The sequence below is a fragment of the Dysidea avara genome, chromosome 4 (genome assembly GCF_963678975.1).
Source record: "Dysidea avara chromosome 4, odDysAvar1.4, whole genome shotgun sequence".
In the NCBI taxonomy this organism is placed as follows: Eukaryota; Metazoa; Porifera; class Demospongiae; order Dictyoceratida; family Dysideidae; genus Dysidea; species Dysidea avara.
This window is the reverse complement of record NC_089275.1, coordinates 37,101,898-37,121,792: the sequence shown is the minus strand read 5'-3', so window position 1 is coordinate 37,121,792 and position 19,895 is coordinate 37,101,898. Positions and strand designations below refer to the sequence as shown.

Sequence of the window (19,895 nt, the reverse complement as noted above, 5' to 3'; positions counted from 1 at the left end):
CTCGAGTCATCTTAACTTGATCCATTGGCATAAACCCACACTATGGATTCCTCCGCCCCTTGCGCCTAAAAGTGACCGCGAATGTAAATCAAGCGCGCATTAAATCACGGAAGTCTAAGGCCGGGATTTTAAATGGGAGCAGTGGTCTGACTGCCAAATAGAAGAGAATGTCTTCGATAGTTTCCGGGTATATTTTCCACTCGTTGTGCTATTAGTAAACAGTACAGATCTTCAACGGTCATTTGAATCTAACGAAGGAAAATGACCGCCACAACAGCAGCGGCTCAATCCAGCAAAAACAGAACCGAGGTAAGGATGTGTGTTGTGTGCAGTGATTTCCACTTTGTGGAAAGTCTTGAAAGGGTTTACCACGCATCAAACATATCACTGCTATTTGCGTTTGCTGTGCGTAGGGTTGATAGGCCAATGAAAAACAAATTCCTAGGCCTTGTATGCTGTGTGGCCCTTCACTGTTTTTCTGTAGACTAAGCATACTTGTTTACGCTTGCTCTTGTAGTCTCGCATTCCTTTAAAGGTGATGTTGATTCTAAGTCCCAGTGTAATTAAGTAATAGGCACTAATTAGAAATCTTGGATTAGATATTCAAGTACTGAAGTTGCAGCATTAAGTGTGTGTGATATTACACTATATTGTCTGATGTGATATCTGCCATAGTGATTCTATTGGTTTTATCACATCTGTCAGGCTTATTTTCCTTTGTTTCATGTCACCAAGGATTCTATAAGCCCACAGTAAAATGGTTGTAAGGCCTTATTGAGAGTGTATGAATTATATTTGTATCCTGTCTCTTTGTCTGGACATTTCTTCCACTTTGCTTGTTATAAAACAGCTTCCATTCAACAGTTGGGATGCCCCACTTCATTTCTATGGCTTAAGTTTTGTTAACTTGTTTCTAATATGTTTTCTAGCTTACCTCAGTGTTTTTGAAACTGTGCTTGTGCTTATAAGGTACTGGAGAATAACAGTGAAGCATTTTGTGTAAGGGAGGCAGAACAAATGTTAACATGTGGGTGAAATATTTTATGTTGTCTCCAACTAGGTGATACCCCTTGTTGTCCTTAATTGCGTAGTATCGTATCCCTTAGTAGGCAATGTTAAGATGTCATACCTTAAATGATCATGTACATGGTTTGTATGTGTTTGTGTTATGGATAAAGAAATGTGACCTGGAACTTAATTTGGTTCATTGTGGGGTTTCGTCAAATCTGTTTTATAGTAAAGAATTATAAATCAACCATTAAAGTGTGATATATGTAGTCTACCATTTAGATGATGTCATGTGGTTCACATGTGTTCTGTAAGTAGGCGTATATCCTTGTTGTGCGTTTTGAATAAAATTGCTAGTGATGCTGCTATCAATGCACACATAATTTTTTTGTGTGTTTGTGTGTATGTGTGTGCTGTGTGTTAACATCTAGATACCTTGTGCTATAGAAGTGAAGATTTACTTAATTATGCTATTACCGTACCTAGATAATAAATGTATTTTGGAGGCTATGCATGCTTTCCTCATGCTCCCCACATCAGATTGACAATATTCAGGAAATCTGGTTATTTCATTTTTTGTTCTTGTGCTCTCAGTCCACACAGAGCCCAATGTCTATTATCAACTAGTAACAGAGAATGGGTTCACAGCTTTTAATTGCTCAAATTGTTTATTTTGTAATTGCCTTTTTTCACTTTTGAAGTATGCTATTGCCAGAGGGCTGGTGTTTATTTATTGTGAACATATTTCTTGTGCCCACCCTGGCTTCAAATAAATTCCATTCATACCAAAAGCATCAACAGTAGTGCAGCTGCTGTTTTTTTTTAAAAACACCATCACAATTTGAATACTGAAATAAATTGTACAGTGGAACTCTTCTCTTTTGGACCATGCTAAAGTTTCCATTGTGTTGTGGTTTCAGGGGACTTAATGTGTACGTAGGTGTTGTGTGGTAAATGGTGAACCCCACATAATAGTCCCTTCCTCAATAAGACCACCTCATTTTAGTGGACTCCTCTCGGGATAGGAGAAGTTATGCTGTTCTTGTGGGTATATCATTTCTGTATTGTGACTTGCACAAACAAGAAAGCTTAAGTTGTGTGGTATTCATCATTATAGTACCAGTACTGTAGCCAGACAGTAAGATGTTATTGACTGTTTCCACTGTAGAAAGTGTGTAGGTACCTTAATTTGCTATATTATAAATTGTTATCTTAGCTAATCACCGCTGTTCATGTCATTGGCTCTGCTGTATTGAGTGGCTTCTGTATAGCAGACTTCAAATATTATTGTGAGTATTAATGATACTGTGTAGTCAAGTTGCAAACTAACAGAATAATGATTGACAATATCTGGAACAGCTGAAAAAACAGTCTAGACATATAGTGCTCTTTGATGCAACCTTCATAGTATCACCACTGTTTATCAATGTTTCAAGTGTCAACTGGTATTACACCCACCAGACTAATAAATACACCCACCAGATTGGTAAACATGCTAAATTGTGTCTGAGGTTGATATCGATAGTCTGAGGTCAGGTCATACATGGTATGTGTGGTTGAGTAATGATATCTCCTGTTTGTTGTCTGTTATGTATTTTGTGTGGAAGTGTTTGGTTAAGGCAGAAGTAGTTTCACTTTTCATAAACCATGTGACATTATGACATAGTCCTTGGCAGTACAACACTGTGTTGTGTATATGCACAGGCACTCACTATGCAAACACATACCTACAAAACAAACAACTTACCCACACTGCACACAAATGCAAGCAGGCAAACGTGTGCCACTTACGCTGGACATGTCTTCTTTGTAAACTAGATTATCATTAGCAGTTACACATGTTAAGTGCCATTAAATAATTAAACTCATTTGAGGAAACCATTGTTTTGGTTCCAAAAGGTGAACCACTTAGTTACATGCTTTTGTGTGGACATGTAAGCTGTATTTTGTTGTTTCATCAGGTTCAGAGCTTGAAGGAATTGATTAAGATGTACGAGTGGAAGTTGGATATGTTGCGCGTTGAGCTCAAGTCTTACCAGCAAGAGAACCATTCTAAAGATTTGCTAGTTGATGTGAGTTTGTGTGTTGCGTAGTGTGTGTGTGTGTGTGTGTGTGGTATAGCGTAGTGTGTATTGGCAGCACCTCTGTCTCTTACTATGTGGTGGAGTCAGACAGGAGTTGGAGATTTCCTCAAGTTAACATTACCAGTTAACAAGAGATCACATTCCATACATAAATAGATCACTCAGCTTACCTTACTCCCATGCAGGGATGAAGTTCTTGGACAGGCACTGTGAAAAGTGAAGATGCACGCAGTGTGCATGCCACAAACAATGTGTCTATAATATGTGACTGGGCCTGCGAAAATAGAGCACATAGGCACATAAAAATTGCCTGCTTTTTAAAACTTTAATGCGTCATAACTTTGTATTCCCTTATTGCTTTGCTTGGCCATGAAATTTTCAGCACTCATTAACTTTTTAGATGGCTTTAGAATACAAGTTACAGAATGAAAATATTCTATTCCAGTACTGATATATGACATGTTATGTGACGGGATGTAATTTGTGCCCGCATGCCCAAATTTCGCAGGCCTGTTCACATACTTAGTTACTTGTGGTATTTACATATTTGTATGTAGGTAGTGTATGTTTTATTACTCACAATGCCATGTGATTGTGTTAGCAGACAGGAAATATTAAGGTTAATATGCTACACTATGTGGGATCAGATACCTCCTAGTATTTACACTATGTACCACATTATGATATAACACTGTACAGTTGCAGTGTATATTGTAGCCGTATCTCTTGGTTACAGTTATGTAGTTGTTGCTTTATATATAACCATTTCTTCTTTTTTAAAGCTTGTTTATGTGTACTGTATGCCTATTGCACCTGTAAATATGATTTAGTGGAATATAAATCTGTTAATGTGTGTGGTATGTGTGTGCGCACGTGGGTATATATGTGTGTCTTTATGAAGTTTGTTTGAATGGTCACAGGAGGAAATGGAACTCTGTGATAGACTGCACGATTTAAAGTCAGAGTTGGAGGCTTTGCAGAATGAACCTGCATCACCTAGACATCGAGGTATGCATGTACAATGTATTTGTGTGCACATGCTTGTGTGTGCGTGTGTGTGCATGCGTACATGGTTGCGTGTGTGTGTGTGCATGTGCGTGCGTGTGTGTGTGTGTGAAGTAAAAGTGAGCAAAGCATGTACTGCACAATATCTTTTTACAATTGAGGGGGTCAGTAGGAAATGTGCCATTTTAGGTTTTCCATTTTCTGAATGGCTTGTTTTAGTGGGAGTGTATAAACAGTGGAATGGACTACTGGAATGGTGGAATGGAAAAGTTTTTTACATCCAAATAAGTACTTAAGTAAGCAAGTAAATAGGATCCCCCTTGAATTCAGTTCTTTTAGCATACTCTTCCTCACCACAACACTTGTATGACTTATAACTCAATACTTCATCACTTGTCTGAAACTAACTGAAGGTTTAGTTCAGTGTGCAATGAACTTTGGCTTAAATTTTGTTTTTCTGACATACAGTAATTGTGGAAAAGGCTCACTGTAAACACTTACAAGATAGTCCCGTTTCACTTTTCCCAAAGATTTTCGCTTAGGCTCCTTGGTTAGTGGTAAACACCTCGTACAGGCTCTGTGTTTGCCCTCTGTGTTCGCCCTCCAGTGCCTAACTGATAAAGTTGATAAATAAATGAATACTTCACAGTGGTTAATCCTGGGTTAGCTATTGCCCCCCTAGGCTTATATCTAAAGCCTTGAGAAATGGAAAGGTTTAATTGATCCCAAAGTTGTATAATCCAATGATCAATATTCAATGGCATCACAGTAAAATTTCACCAAAATTGAGTATATTTACACCTAAATTTTCAAAATATTCCTGGGGAAGCATGCCCCCAGACCCCCCTAGAATCCGAAGTGACCTACTCTGCCCCCTCTAGGTTAATATTCTGGGTTGAGCCCTGCTTCATTATAATTATAGTCCATGTACTTTTGCAGTGCATACATCTAATCAGCTAGCTAGCTAACTTTATTATTTGGGAACAAAGGTTAAGTCAGGAGTCATCTTGGTATTTGCAATAAACTGCTATTGTGCATGTTCATAACTGACTTTACATCGTTACATTGGTAAACTTTGTCTATGGTGAGGTGAATTATACTAAAAGAGCTGACTTCTATGGGGAATCCTATGTATTTGGTTACTTAAGGGGAGGAGTTGTACTTAATGGATGTAAAAAATAATATTGAACTTTAATAAAAATTTCCATTCCAGTATTCCATTCCACTGTTTATACACCCCTTATTTTTGTCACACGAATAATGTAGTCACTAAGTAAACAACAGAATTTAAATGTTCATGGCAGTCTCAAAATTAATTTTTAGCAAATATCCCCCAAAATTCTGTATAACACCCACAATGTGGTCACCTGAATTTCAAATGGCCCTTTTGCCACTGGCCCCTTCAAGTAAAGCCTCTCTCAAAGGGCCCTCCAAATAACAATACTGTGCATATTAACAACAGTGTGTACACTTGATAGTCATTCACTCTATAAATGACAGTTTCCGTCGCCCATATACAGACCTCTACCAATAGTGCTTATCTTTGAAAAGAGGACTGGTCCCAATGTGTCTTTTGTAGAGAAACTCCACTGTGTGTAGTTACTTCTATATATTTCTTAATGCTTCGTACATCATTAGTAAGTCCACGTGCTTCTTGTATGTCATGTGCTATTTGTTTGTGCAGAGATAACACAAACTAAATCAATTGGTTTTCCAATTTCACCTCCCCAATCAAGCAGCTCCCCTGGCGACCACTCTTCAATGCCACTGTCACCACGGATGTCTCTTAATTATCCTCTTGGTAGCAGTCAGTCGCGTCCACATACTCCATTACAGAATTCACCTAATGTACTACAGTCAAATTCTCCATCCTCTTTGAAGAGTACTCCATTGATACGTGTCCTCTTGCCTCATGGACAGCATACATTAGTAAGTGTGTGTGTAAGTGTGCATACGTTAAACAGTTAAGTAGCACAGCTAAGTGGTTAGATAAACAGATTTTAGGGTCTATGTTCAATGTTCAGTGATACCCAGTTGTTTTCCTTGTGCAGAAATTTAAATGTGCATTGCTCCAGTTGTAAAATGGGTACCTGGTGTTAACTGGGGGATCAAATGCCTGTCTCAGATAATGGATGAGGTTCAGATGGGCCTTTAGGTGCTCTCCCATGAAACTTGATACAGATTCCTGGTCCTGTCTTCCCAGGAGGATTTTCCAGCATTGACTCCTTGACCTCTTAATAGTACACAGGTGATTCATTTGACTAGGTAGACTTGACCATGACATTTGAAGAACATGATTTGCTTTTAATTTGTAGTATGTGTACTGTTTATAGAGTGTTGTGCATAGTGTGTTCGGTTGTGATTTGGTTCATACATTGTGAAGTGTTTTTGTTACTATCATCATAGCACAATACCAGTGAAGGTTCAATGTGTCAGTGATGTGTGATATGTGATCAACACATTGTCATCTCGCTGTCATCAGTGGGAGTTGAGCTCTAGTCTGCTCTGTTGATCAATTATATTTTTAAGTTTTGCTGTTCAACCATATGTTTTGTACCAGAGGAAGTATTTCCTAGACATGTGATCTAATATAAAGCGTCCCATGTTTTGCAATAATACAGGTTTGTATGGCAATACATGTGACCAGTGTTGGATATGCATTGGAGTTACATGTGACATTGTGTGGTAATGTGTGTTGGTCTAAAGTGGTCATACTTATTGAAAAGTACCCACTCTGTCAGGAAAGCAATGCAATGGTATTGTGTGCAAACAGAATGGGACCTTTTAACCATTTACTATATCTAAATTGTTTTGTACACACATGTGTACACACACACACACGCGCGCGTGCACACACATGCAATAAACATATTATTCATTTTATTTATTATTTGCGTAGCTCCATCCTAAAGAAGGGGAGTCACTCCACAAAGCACTACAAAAGGCGATGAAGAAGAGAGACCTTGACTACATTGGGTGTAACATCTTCAGTGTCAATAATGACAATATGAAGTTAGTTAGCAGTTGCTTGTGGGAAGTGAATGGTTATCATGTGACTATCATGTTTGTAACATGCCCTTTGTAGCCTGTTCTGTGACCTACTGGCATAAAAACAGTTTTCCTAGTCACCCACTTTCTATATAGTAAAAATCTCGTTTGTTTTTCCCAATAATGTTCTTAAAAATGTGAATAGCCTGACAGTTATTGCAGATGACCATTCTAACATGCAAAAGCCTTTACACAGTTTGCTTCTATTATATTTGTTACTGTTCATACAGGTTGGATTTGGACTGGAATTTGGATACCGGCTATCTGGCTGGACAACAGGTATGTGCAAACTACACTACTATTACTAACATACTGTAGTACGCTCACACGTGAAACATATAATGTTACTTAACTGTAGCACACACATCGGTACACATGTTGTGGTTGTGTATGCATAACCTCGGACGTATGTTAAGGCTCCTATTATAGTAGCTGTTTGTATAGTTGGTTTATGTAACTGCTACTACACTTGGGAAACTAATGCTCAATTCTTTATTTTTCATCATGGGTATGGTGGACTCTGCCCAAGTTCCTCCACTGTCGTAAGCTTAATTCTTGAGTTGCGGACCAGTCTGCTGCAGATCACCAGCCCTGCCCCCAGATAATTTCTCCATGTGCAGGCACTTGAGTACTCTTAGTTGAGATGTGCGATTTGACTGCTGTAGCTTTGTTGTAGCTTGTATGGTATCATATCTGTGTTTCACCTTGTATGGCTTACCATACTCTCCTTTAGTTACCATATATGGCTGAGTGTCACAGGCTAGTGTTTGTTTTATTAGAGTGATTCAACGAGTACAGGTGTGTAGGTCACCCTGGTAAAAACTATTGGTTGTGTGTACGTTAGGTACATGGGTATGTTTAGATCAAGTGCACCTCACTGAAAAGCACACTGCATCAGTTCCATGACTTATAATAGAAGGACCTACTACAATAATTAAGGATTTGAAAACAATGGCCTTTGGTTAAATGATGCGGTATTGTACTATGTTTTGTCACAGTGTTTCTGCTTGTGTTATAGCTTTTTGTTGAGCTAAAGGAACACTACCAGAAGACCAGAACAATCCATCACAATTTTGTAAGCCATATTGTATGTGTAGTTGCATACTTATGACACATGATCGAGTACTTAGCACCATTGTGTGTGTATGTAGTGTATGTGCTGTAATTGTTGGTTGTTGTTTCAGGTGAGGAAGACCTTCTACATGTTGGCATTTTGTGATGCTTGTAGAAAACCATTACTACATGGCTTCAGGTATGTGTTAGTAGTTTGTTCCCTGCGGCTGTGTACACGTTGTGTTGTGCTGTTAAGGAAACACTCAGTAATAATGGTATGTTAATTTTTGGGGATTTTTTTGGAGATAAATGTCTGACCAATTGTTAGTGCTAGATACTGAGCTAGTTAAGTAGCAATAGTTTAAGGGTGTTATATTGTCGAGTTTTAGATTGATCATCCACTTTGACCACTGGGTCTAGAATGTTTGTCTGCATTCTTCACATTTTAATTACATGTTTCGTAATCTGACTCCCTGTATTCACAGGCTTTAATTAACCCTTTAAAGCCCCCCCCCCCCCCCCCCCCCAAAAAAAAACCCTTTCCGTTTGTGATTAAAAACCCAAGTTAATTAATAACTTACACAAAGAAGAGTTAACCTCACTACAAACTCACTCGGTGTCTTATTAACACATGCTGCATATGTAAAAAGGATGATAAGTGTATTAGTAGGTTTATCTGATTAGAATTGTTTGTGTGTACTTTATTTCCTTTTGAAGGTGTCAAACTTGTCAGGTTAAATTTCATCAACGATGCAGTGCTAAGGTTCCTATGCATTGTACACTATTTGGCAGCGAGAACTTCTTCAAAGAGTGAGTCATTTATATGGCATGTGTAGCTTGGATTGTATGTCACTTGAAAATTAAATGAAGACTCTTTTGGGATCAGTTTACAAACCATGAAGCCTTTTTAAAACAAGTTTTCAATACTCTCCCTAACACCAAAACCTTTTGTCCCACCAATGTACCTACAGTGTGGTTCTATTTTGGTTCTACCATATACAACTGCAGTACGTAGCTGTGTGTTCAATTAGAATAGTGTATTGGTGTAACTGAGCAAGGCTGTACATTAAAGTTATTATAATATCTGTTTAAGCTTCTGAGGACAATGAAATACTAACAATTTTTATAGCTACTGAATTTCCGTGCTTAACTATGCTGTTGATCTTATTCTCCAGTTTGCTATCACAGCGTATCCCGATGGTGAAGCAGACATCTTCAACAGCCCTTGGTGATGATGCTAACAGACCGGAGTCTCCGATGAAGAAGAAAACTAGCCATTCTGATAAACTGCAGTCCACCTCGACCCCTTCCTTCAGTGGCTGGACAACTAAGAAACAAGAAAGTTTTGATGTAAGCTTATAAGTTCTAGACTGTTTAGTCATAGTGTCTTCTTAAACCTATTTTACGATATGTTTCTTAAAAATTGTTGGATTGTGGTGTAACAGAATAGGCTTACATCTACCATCAATATTGCATATAGTTTTTTGATTTTTTGTTTGTTGTAAGTGACATCAAAAAATTGTCCGTAATACATCCCAACAAATGTCAATAATGTAAATCTACAAAATTTGGTGATAAGAATCATTATTGACATGTTACTGTCATTTCATCTCATCCCTTGAAATTTGTATATAGGCTGTACAAGTAATTTAATCTCTCGATCAATTGGAAGTATCCATTTAGATGTATCCAGTATTTACAATGTGTAACTTAAGGTATCCTAAAAGGTGATTGTTCAATTAGAGTATTTTGTGAACATGTGTGTTTATAAAATATTATGAGAGACTTGTACTTGTATTACGCAGGATCCACGGTTTGGTCCATCTCCAGTGGTGCTGAAACAGAACAGTGTTATATCATTATCTAATTCCAACCCTCTATCATACGAGGAACAGCACAGTGTTTTATTAGTTCATAGAAACTCCTTCAGTCCATCAATAAGGACTCCATCGGTGAGTGTTGTATTTGCTGTAGTGTTAATGGTTGAGCAAAGTAACTGTAATTAATTGACTAACATAATTTGCTTTCTATTTGTGCAAAAGAAGTTTTGTTATATGTATATTTGGTACTATTTACACTGAACACAATTTGTTTTACATGACAGAGCTATTAGTGGATTACAATGTTGTGATTTAAGAGCTCATTAATATGACTACCTTGTTAGTCATTAATGTCATAATACTGTGCTCTTATGATAAGGCTATTCACTCTTATATACAACACTGTCTAGCAAACTCATCATGTTGTAGAGACTACTAAAGTCTGAATGGTTTATTGTATTGTCAGAGAATGTAAATGTTCGACCATACACTATTATATCCACTAAGGAGGGTGTGTACAGTATTAATTCTATGTACATACAGTGACATGCTCATTTTTCTGGACACCCATATTAAAGTATCCTTATCAGGGAGGTGTCCTGACTTTAAGCATATGTGTTACATTAATGGGATCATTGAATAAGTATCCTAATTTATAAAGATATTCACGTTTAAGGATATCTTTACAGTTCTCTTATAAATTAACACGTATCGTGTGTATGATCAGGTTAGTGAGGAGACCGGTAGAGGAGTGGACCATCCTCAAGAGGTTCGTCGAACTTCACTAGTAAAGCAAGTTTCATCACCAAATATTTTATTAACTGAGAGTCCTCCATTAGCTAGGTGAGTTGTGATTGTGACCATACCAATGTCTGTAGTACCGTATTTCTTTGTATAAAAGCCCGGGAGTTTATTCCATTCATGAACCAGCTGAAAAATATTGTGCTGCTGTTGCCATACCTTTGACAAATCATGGGTTTTACTCTTGTTCGGCAAATTACAATATTGTGTACTACCCCTTGTATGAAGGTAGTGCCCCCCGGCCTCATTTAGGATCAGGCGTTTATATTAATGCGGCTATTTTATTTCATGAGGAAGTATGGTGTGTTAATAGATAGTTATTGCCTAGGTACTGTACGTATGGTGCTAGTTGTGTGGAGAATCATAATTTATTTTCTAATGTAACAGTGGCTAGATCATATCTCGTGCATCAATCCCTTAGAATGTTGTACCTGGCTGTTCTATTGTATTAGGGTGATTGCTTTATTAGAGTATCTTGATCTTTCTGTTTACAACAAGAAGTTTCTACTGGAGCTACCACACACATGATGGCCAATATGTAGTAAAAATAATTTCAACTACATACAGTATCTACTAAGGGGTCATCCATTATTTTCAGCCTTTACGCAAGAGTACAAAGAGTACACTAGGGGGGAGGGGGTTAAATCACACGTACGCTTATAAAATGATGCATAATCATTGTGTATATACTGTACATAGTATCAACATTTATACAGTATGCTTTGTGAAGGAGGGAGGGGGTTAGAAAAAAGAGTACTCTTTGTACGCTTGCATAAAGACTGAAAATTATGGATGGTCCCTAACGTTATTTAATAAGCATTTAAAATAAATTTTGTAGTTTCAGTATTCTCGTCTCTGAATAAGTTGTAACAGCAGTATGGTTTCCTTACATGAAGAAGGTGACGATGAGTAAGATTGTAGACAGGAGGTAAAGGCAATGCACAGAGAGTAGGCTGTCATTAAACCCCAAAAGGCTTGTAATAACAAACTTAGCTATTATACAGTGCTGTATGAACAAGTATATAGAAATTTAAGTTCGATAAGGGATCATAGAAATAAATAGTGAAATAAGGGAGGTCACCTACACTTGAAGATGTACTAGTGGATATTAAAATTCGTTATACCCACAACTGATTAAGGATTAAATTTCCACTAGTGTGTCTTCAGGTGTCCATGATATATAGTACTACTGTACTATATCATAATCACAGTTAGTGTTCTATTCACTGACACTAGGTTATATGTAGCGAAAGAGTTGTGTAACACACTAAATTTAAGCATTTGTAATTTATGAGAACATGAAGTGCCACTTAGCAAGCATGTGTAAATTATAAGACGTATGGTACATACATCTTTTAGCCTGTGGATTTTTGACAGTGGCAGGTGACAGACCAAAACATTGACAAAAGTTGGATTCAACATTAGACCCTTCTGTGAAAAAAAGTGCAATATTTTTGTTGCATAAAATATTTCTATGATGGTTTTAACAGCAGGTGATATTTTCCTTTGGAAAGATCCCTACTATTCAGTATTACTGTACTGATGTTATATGATATGAAACTTTAACACTGTAGAATATCAGCAGAGTCACGGTCTGACAGAAGGTATGTTTTGATGCATTTTGTATTTACACCAGATGGATAAAAATTGGAAATTTTGAAAGGGGGATGGAGATCACTGAAAAAATCATAAAACATTAAGAAAGGATTGCTGGGCAAAATAGTGATTTGTAGTTTACAGTACATTACCATCCCAGCAATTCCTTGTTTTGTGACTTTTTTCCTATTCCCCTTTACGATATTTTAATCCATTAAGACAAATTTGATTGCTTGTTTATGATGAAGATTGCTTTGGGTGATATAACTTTGTATTGTACTTACAGTCAACCAGACTCAACCTTTTGTACACGTTCACGATGTAAACACAGAATTTATATCACTAGTTACTTTCATATGGTCAGATTGTTATCATATACATTCTTGAATATCCCACCCGCGTACTCTAAACGCCAAACAAAAAGTTCTCTTGTCCTCAGCGTAGTTTGAGGTTCTTGAGTTGTCTAGAACAAGTTTCATTAGCAACAATCTGTGCACAAGTAGCAACTGTTGGGCACAATCCTTTATGGCTTTGCATACATGGTGGAAGGAAGAAATGGCCTGGTTTTAGTAGCTTCTCATATCAAAAATAAGGATTGATCCATTCAGCAAGCCTTGCTACTTTCTATCCTGGAATGTAAACTTTGTTATATTTGTGAAACAAAATATTGTATATATATATATATATATGTGACCGTCTCAACAAAAACCCGTCTAGTTTGCACAAGCATGCATTTTGAGAAAAACAAAATTTAGATAATTGGTGAAATTACGCATGTTACAGAGAAAATTTTACACAAGCTGTAATCGAGTCATTATTCGAAAGGAAGCCTTAAATCAATTAAACCTATACACTTTTATTCACCTACTCATGAGGAGTTTGAAAGTCTTTGTTTTATTTCTGTAGCCCCAATGGTTTGCGTGTCACGTGCATTTGTTTACGATGCGGTAGACGTAAACTAAACCGTGGCTGTTTCTTCAATAAAACCACCTTCATACACCTACGTACAAGTGACTGCAGGGCTAAAACATTGGTTGATGTGCCAATCCATGGTGAACGTTGCACTCTCTAACCAGTGGGTATTACTGTAGAAAGGTATTGTTGGGGTAATGTTACAGTATAAGCTGACCATGTTTACATTCCTGTCTGGGTCTGGTTAGTGTGGGACTGTATGTGGTTTAGTTGTTTACTGCTATTATAACATGTAGTATGTTGTAATGGGCATCATTAATTCTACTTTGTCAGGTTGTATTTGATATGCATAATAAGAGCTTTGTGCTTGGAAGTTATTTTCATAGCCAGACCTTAGTGTGTGTGATTTTTAAATATAGACCAACACAATGAGTAAATACTGGATGATTTTAAAGCAATTTAGCTGCTTCAGGATTGTTTCTTTTTAGCACGCATAGTATTGATGTGACGTATCTTATCATTTGTAATCACTACCGTAGGAAGTCACTATTAGGAAGTCACTATTTCCTACGTTATTTGGTTATGTTTCTTTGTAGTTTAGATTTAAGTTGTTATGTGAATAGGTTAAGCATTTCATAGACAAATGCCATGGATTTTTTTTCATGCCATTTATAAAGTACCCGTTTCTTTTTAAACTATATATTGCTTTGTATTATCCAATTATTAAGACTACACAAGTTTAATTGCACATAGTTTTATAAAAATGTGTTCACATTAGTAAAGCTGTGGTATAGTAAATTCAATCATGTGTTCAGTACTCAACTCTACAGCAACAATAATTGGGACCGCAGCCTCCACCACAACTCTCGTATCCATAGAAGTATGTCTTCAGTCCCAGAGTAGGTGTAGTCCCACCTCCAGCAGCTGGTCTCCCACGATAAACATGTACCGATCCGATACACCTCCATGTTGTTTTTTTTAGCTGTCTGTGAGTCTTGGACATGTAGGTATTTGCTGGAGCACACTTCATCACAACTTGGGGCATTAACACAGTGTCTGTATACAGCGTACACCCATCCAGTTGGCTGCCTGACTGGCATATAGGCTGCACAGGAGGACTGAGCTATGATGTCTTCTAATCGATGATCACCCACAGTGTGTCTTTTCTGTTGAACCTGAATTATATGATGACTATATTGACTGGCATAGTACAATGAAACCATATGAGTAGGGTAACTACCATTATGAGCTGAAATATTGGCGTAGAATTAAAATTAGCAATCTGGAAGATGCTTGCAAGATTGTCAAATTTGCCATATTTTATTATATGTGTTTCTAATATTTTAACCAATTGAACAGGAATGAAATCAAACAATTCTAAGATATCTGATTGTCTGTAACATCGCAGGATAGGGTCCTACGCTTTTGCTGGAAGGAAGTGAAGATACTAACACGCAGCAGAGATCATATACTGCGTCCCAATCACTTTGTTCCTTTTGCTTCACTGGCTAGCTATAGATTGATTAAATCTCCATTGAAAGTCTCTTGAGTACGTGAGCCAATGAGGTAATCATCTATAATAACTAGCTAACGGCACAATTTGCTACCACGTAGGACCACTCTATTAGATATGCATTTTGTTAAATATTCTGATCACCCAAATTTCTGCTTATACGATGTTTAGGACTAGAACAGTTTGGTCTCATCAACATAATGAAAGAATGCTGATACTTTGCTATTATATTCATATCCCGAGTACTTACCTCATCACTGACTGAGTCCATCATATTGTCATTCTGCTCAACTGGAACTGAACAAGTCACTACTAGTAGACTAGTTGTGATAGCTAACAATATTGTGCTCTTCATTGCTCTGTAGTCAGCACTCAACTACAAGATTTGTGTACCAATAGCATTTATACGTATTTGGTGCATTCTAGTGGTAGTGGTGGTTGCTGAATTGTAATCCAACAAGTAGTAGTAGATGTTGTTAGTTGGAGGAGTGTACACAAGTGTCCTGTTGTTAGTATTGTGGTACATGCCATGAATTTTTCTCCTTGATGTGATCACATATGATTGTCTATATATTAGTGGATAAACAAATGATTGATAGAACTAAAAAATGGCTACATTAATTTATTGTATCTAGGGAATAAAGACCCCTTATACATACACTTGATGAAATGCTGCTCATTGTATATAGGCAGTATAGTGAGTGTAAACAAAAGCAAAGTAGAAGTTCCATCACTGTAAACAACTTGACACCTGGTGCAGCTTGTGTAGCACTTCTGGCTTCAAGTGTACCTGCCTGCAGATATTATGCTGTTAAATAAGCATAAATAATAGCATATTCTTCTCTAAACAACTTGTTGCATCCTGTATCACTTCCAGCTGTTTGTGCACCTAATTATAAACATTGGATATCCGCCAACAATTCATGTTTTGATTTTACATTCGAATGCTTTTTGAATGAACCTTCATACCAGTATTATGTGTATAATTATATCCCATAGTTGTAGTGTATGCAAGCATCGTAGGGTATGAGTATTTTATGGCCTCATTATGCTATGTTTAAAAATCTATCATGAGGCCAGTAAAGTGTTATTGCTCAGCACACATAGTGGTATAAACATACAATACTGAATTCTAGATATGAGCACTAAAGAATTGGTTAATGAAATGTTGACCTTTGCTATTGTATTATGTCAAACAGTACTTGTATATAGGAGTGTTTTTCTAGTCAACTTTACAGCAGCAGTAGTTAGGACCGCAGCCACCACCACATTCTTCATAATCAAAGTAGTATGTCTTCAGTCCCAGGGTAGGTGTCTTACCATTTCCAGTAGCTTGCGTCCCAAAATAAATATGTATTGATCCGATACACCTCCATGTTGTTAGTGAAGCAGTCTGTGGGTCCTGGACATGTAGGTATTTGCTGGTGCACACTTCTTTACAAGTCTTTGCACTGCCACAATCTCTACGTACAGCATACATCCATTTGTTTGGCCTGATTGGCATGTACGTTGAACAAGATGCTTGAGCTATGATATCCTCTAATATATGGGAGCCTAGGCCAGCTCTTTTTTCACGGATCTGTACCAAAATTACTCAAAGATGTGGTAGACACTTCAATAATGTGCTTACCTCTTCATCACCACCATTGTCTAAGCTGTTTATGTTGTCTTCTATTGGAGCAGAATTTGCTATCATCAACATGGAAACAGTAAAGATTAAAAGCACTGTATTCATCCTGGCTAGCAATTACAGCTATAATCATTTTATCAGTTAGTACAATGGTTAATATACTGTTCCCTGTGCTGTTATTCACAGACATTCTGGGCATAACTCCTTGCTAACTCGTCAGGTTGTAAGAGTGAATAACACGGTAGACGCATAGTGATGGTGTGTGATTAGTCTCAAGGTAGTCTGAAGTCTGTGTTATCACCAGCTATGAAATACCGGGGGTGCTAATATCACTAGGGTTAAGCGATTGGCTTGTTCATTTTTCTGTATTTCAATATCTATAAACAAATGTTACCGCATCGTGTTATGTATATATCACTAGCTATTTAAAAATTTAAAACAAATTTTAAAAGGAAGTAGGGATTGGCATAATATACATGCTACTAAAAGTAAGGAAACAAGCTCAAAAATGTTACAACCACAATGAGAAATGATCCACACAACAAAAAGTAAGGAAACAAAATTAGATGGCTACTTGCTAAAATGAGACACATTTTATTTTCTACTTTTGGCTAACATCTTGAAATGAGACACTATCAAATTAGGGAATATAATGTGTCTCATTTTAGCAAGTAGCCATCTAATCTTGTCTCCTTACTTTTTGTTGCGTGGATCATTTCTCATTTCAGCTGTAACATTTTTGAGCTTGTTTCCTTACTTTTTTTAGCATGTGTATTATATCGATCCCTACTTCCTTTAAAAAAATTTAAATAGCTAGTTTTTTAACTTTTTATGTCCAGCTAGCTGGCTCCTGATTAGTACAAATGTCATTCATTTTCGTACACGATAAACGCCTCTATAAGTAATTATCGTCTTTGTATTTAAAGCTATCACAGCAACTGATAAAGACTTCAACTGCATTTCTAAAGGCCTAAATGGTAAGATTTAACATCGCTGGAGAATTTATCATTAAGAGTGGAACCCCTCTTTTAGACGACTGTATCCACCCCTGAAAGGCATCATTACCTCGCTATAAAATGACTATACACTGTTAATAAATGCTAGAGAAGACTCCTTGACTACTAGCCTGGTCTTATGGCACACTTTGCTATAATCACATGTTCAGGCAGTGACGCGTGCCACAACTATTAATTATCCTTCGTGAAAAACAAGAAAGGCTTGAATGATGAACAGCATGGTGTAGTGGACAAAACTTAATCGAAACAATAGATTCATGAATCCACCATCATTACCTTGGCTGTCAAAACATTTTGGAGCCATATACCTGGCACTACTGGGTCTTATGGCAGGCAAATGAAATGGAGGTGAATTTCAATTTAAAAAAAAAATTCACTGTACATCAAATCATTCGACTTTTTGCTTTGTCTAACCAAGGTACAGCATCATTACAGCAGTACTAATGCATTCCAGGTGATATTTTTCAGGTAAAATTTGTTGCAAGGCTGTTTTTTAAAGTGCAAAAAATTACAAAGCCATATGATTTCTTACCAATCCCTACTTATTAAGTACTACCGTACTTACCAACAAAACTTTCTCAAAGAATTAGTCAAACTAGCTACATACGTAGTTAGGTATTCAGCTACACATTCAATAGTAGCTTGCTAGTCTCTCAGGTACTGGCATTTTAGTAGCTATTGTGAAGCAAAAGCTATGACACTGACTGACAGCCAGCTACGTTTGTCATAGTACATATTATATACCATTTGGCTAGTTACCTACGAACTGCACAGGGCGCATATTTGTCTAGAGTTCTAGTTTTCTTACGTATGTATATGCTACTGTAGTATTTAACTGAATAAAAACTGGTTTTACATATATAATTAGAAGCAGATATAGCCACAAGAAGTTGGTTATAAGCAGAATTGCTGGGAGTATAAAAGATGTCTCTTTTCTTGTTTTTTATATTCTAGCTGTTAGAATCTCCATAGTAACAACATACTTATGTAATTGGTAATTACCAAATTAAGGAACTAAATCAACTAATTACAGTAATTAAATGTGGTAATGTTGGGTCTACTAAAACAGGTGTTTATTGCTATAATTTAAACTACAAAATCTCATGACTGTATTGCAGCATGTGGCAGAGGAGGTTGGTCATGGGTTGTCATCAAACATATCATGACCTCAACGAAAAAGTTCAACCCCGGACATCCCAATATCCGATGTAAAGCATTCTAATGTGTGAATTAATATTGATAAATTATGGTTCTCAGAGCCCTTCTTTCAGCTGCTTAACACTTTGTGTGGCTTTTATAACCAATAAACAGATACTACATTATGTCTGAATGTGACAAAGGACTTTACAATAATGATGTAATTCAGGCACCCTGTTTTAGAAATCACGTAGCACGTCATAGGACTATGATGTGTAACCAACCTCCTGTGGGCATGTGGTATGGCTGTGACTGTTGCAGCTCTTCATATCATTGTCATTCATTTTGAGTACAATTGTTATGAAAAAAACACAACAAGTGTATATATGTGTTTGAATGTAAACAATTGTTGATTCTACAAGAGTTTGAAGTAAATGTAGCTATATCTCTAAGGTCAATGTCAGCTAGTGTTACAACACTCTACAACAGCAGTAGTTGGGACCACATCCTCCACCACAACTCTCATATCCTGTGTAGTATGTTTTCAATCCCAGGGTAGATGTCTTGCCATCTCCGGTAGCTGGTCTCCCTCCATAAATATGTACTGATCCAATACACCTCCATGTTGTTCTTTCAGCTGTCTGTGAGTCTTGGACATGTAGGTATTTACTGGAGCATACTTCATCACAAGTTGGAGCTGTAGTGGCACAATCTCTACGGACAGCATATACCCATCCATTTGGTCGGATTGGCATATAGGCTGAACACGAGGCCTGAGCTATGATATCATCATAAGTGTGAGAACTATCCCTCTTGTGACGATTCTAAATGTTACAAATAAAAATCCACACTAGTTCACTTTAAATGCACATCGCATGTCTTGGTGTTTTATTTCCTAATGTGCTAACATTGCTTAGTGTTAAGCAGTACTTTACCTTACCTCAGCCTCATTGTTATCAACCACCTCCACAAGATTGTCCTGTTCAACTGGAGCTGATCCAATCACTACTAATAGTATAGTAATGATAACTAGCTGTGTGAGATTCTTCATGACTAGCTACACCTGAAGTAATACTTGTTAGCTACTAAATATCAGTGTGTGTGGTTTGGTGGTCTTGTAGTGACAATGTTTCCTCTGGTAATGGGATTAGTGGTAGAGTAACTGTTGACCATAAACTATTTTTATCTCATTTGATTAAAGCAACCCTATAGATATCTGTGGCATAAAATGAATCAGTTAGAAAAGTTTGTAGTGGTAAATGTTTTATTTTT

The 19,895-nt window shown here is 37.1% G+C and overlaps 2 protein-coding genes across 2 annotated transcripts in view; one reads left to right on the top strand and one right to left on the bottom strand.

Moving 5' to 3' along the window:
* Positions 1-88: 88 nt before the first annotated feature.
* The window catches only part of LOC136254868 (serine/threonine-protein kinase A-Raf-like), a 66,854-nt gene continuing 47,047 nt past the window's right edge, over positions 89-19,895 (top strand). The window contains exons 1-13 of the mRNA XM_066047633.1: positions 89-309; positions 2,970-3,080; positions 4,013-4,100; positions 5,782-6,026; positions 6,997-7,109; positions 7,376-7,424; positions 8,164-8,220; positions 8,330-8,397; positions 8,916-9,008; positions 9,374-9,548; positions 10,004-10,150; positions 10,746-10,861; positions 12,394-12,423. Of these exons, the coding sequence (XP_065903705.1) occupies positions 262-309; positions 2,970-3,080; positions 4,013-4,100; positions 5,782-6,026; positions 6,997-7,109; positions 7,376-7,424; positions 8,164-8,220; positions 8,330-8,397; positions 8,916-9,008; positions 9,374-9,548; positions 10,004-10,150; positions 10,746-10,861; positions 12,394-12,423 (1,340 nt within the window). The 5' untranslated portion in view covers positions 89-261. The remainder of the gene's footprint in view (positions 310-2,969; positions 3,081-4,012; positions 4,101-5,781; positions 6,027-6,996; positions 7,110-7,375; positions 7,425-8,163; positions 8,221-8,329; positions 8,398-8,915; positions 9,009-9,373; positions 9,549-10,003; positions 10,151-10,745; positions 10,862-12,393; positions 12,424-19,895) is intronic.
* On the bottom strand, positions 18,950-19,729 carry LOC136254883 (uncharacterized). The gene is made up of 2 exons (XM_066047647.1): positions 19,564-19,729; positions 18,950-19,447 (listed from the first exon to the last, which is right to left on the bottom strand). Exons 1-2 carry the CDS (start codon positions 19,672-19,674, stop codon positions 19,094-19,096), a joined length of 465 nt encoding a protein of 154 aa, XP_065903719.1. The 5' UTR covers positions 19,675-19,729; the 3' UTR covers positions 18,950-19,093.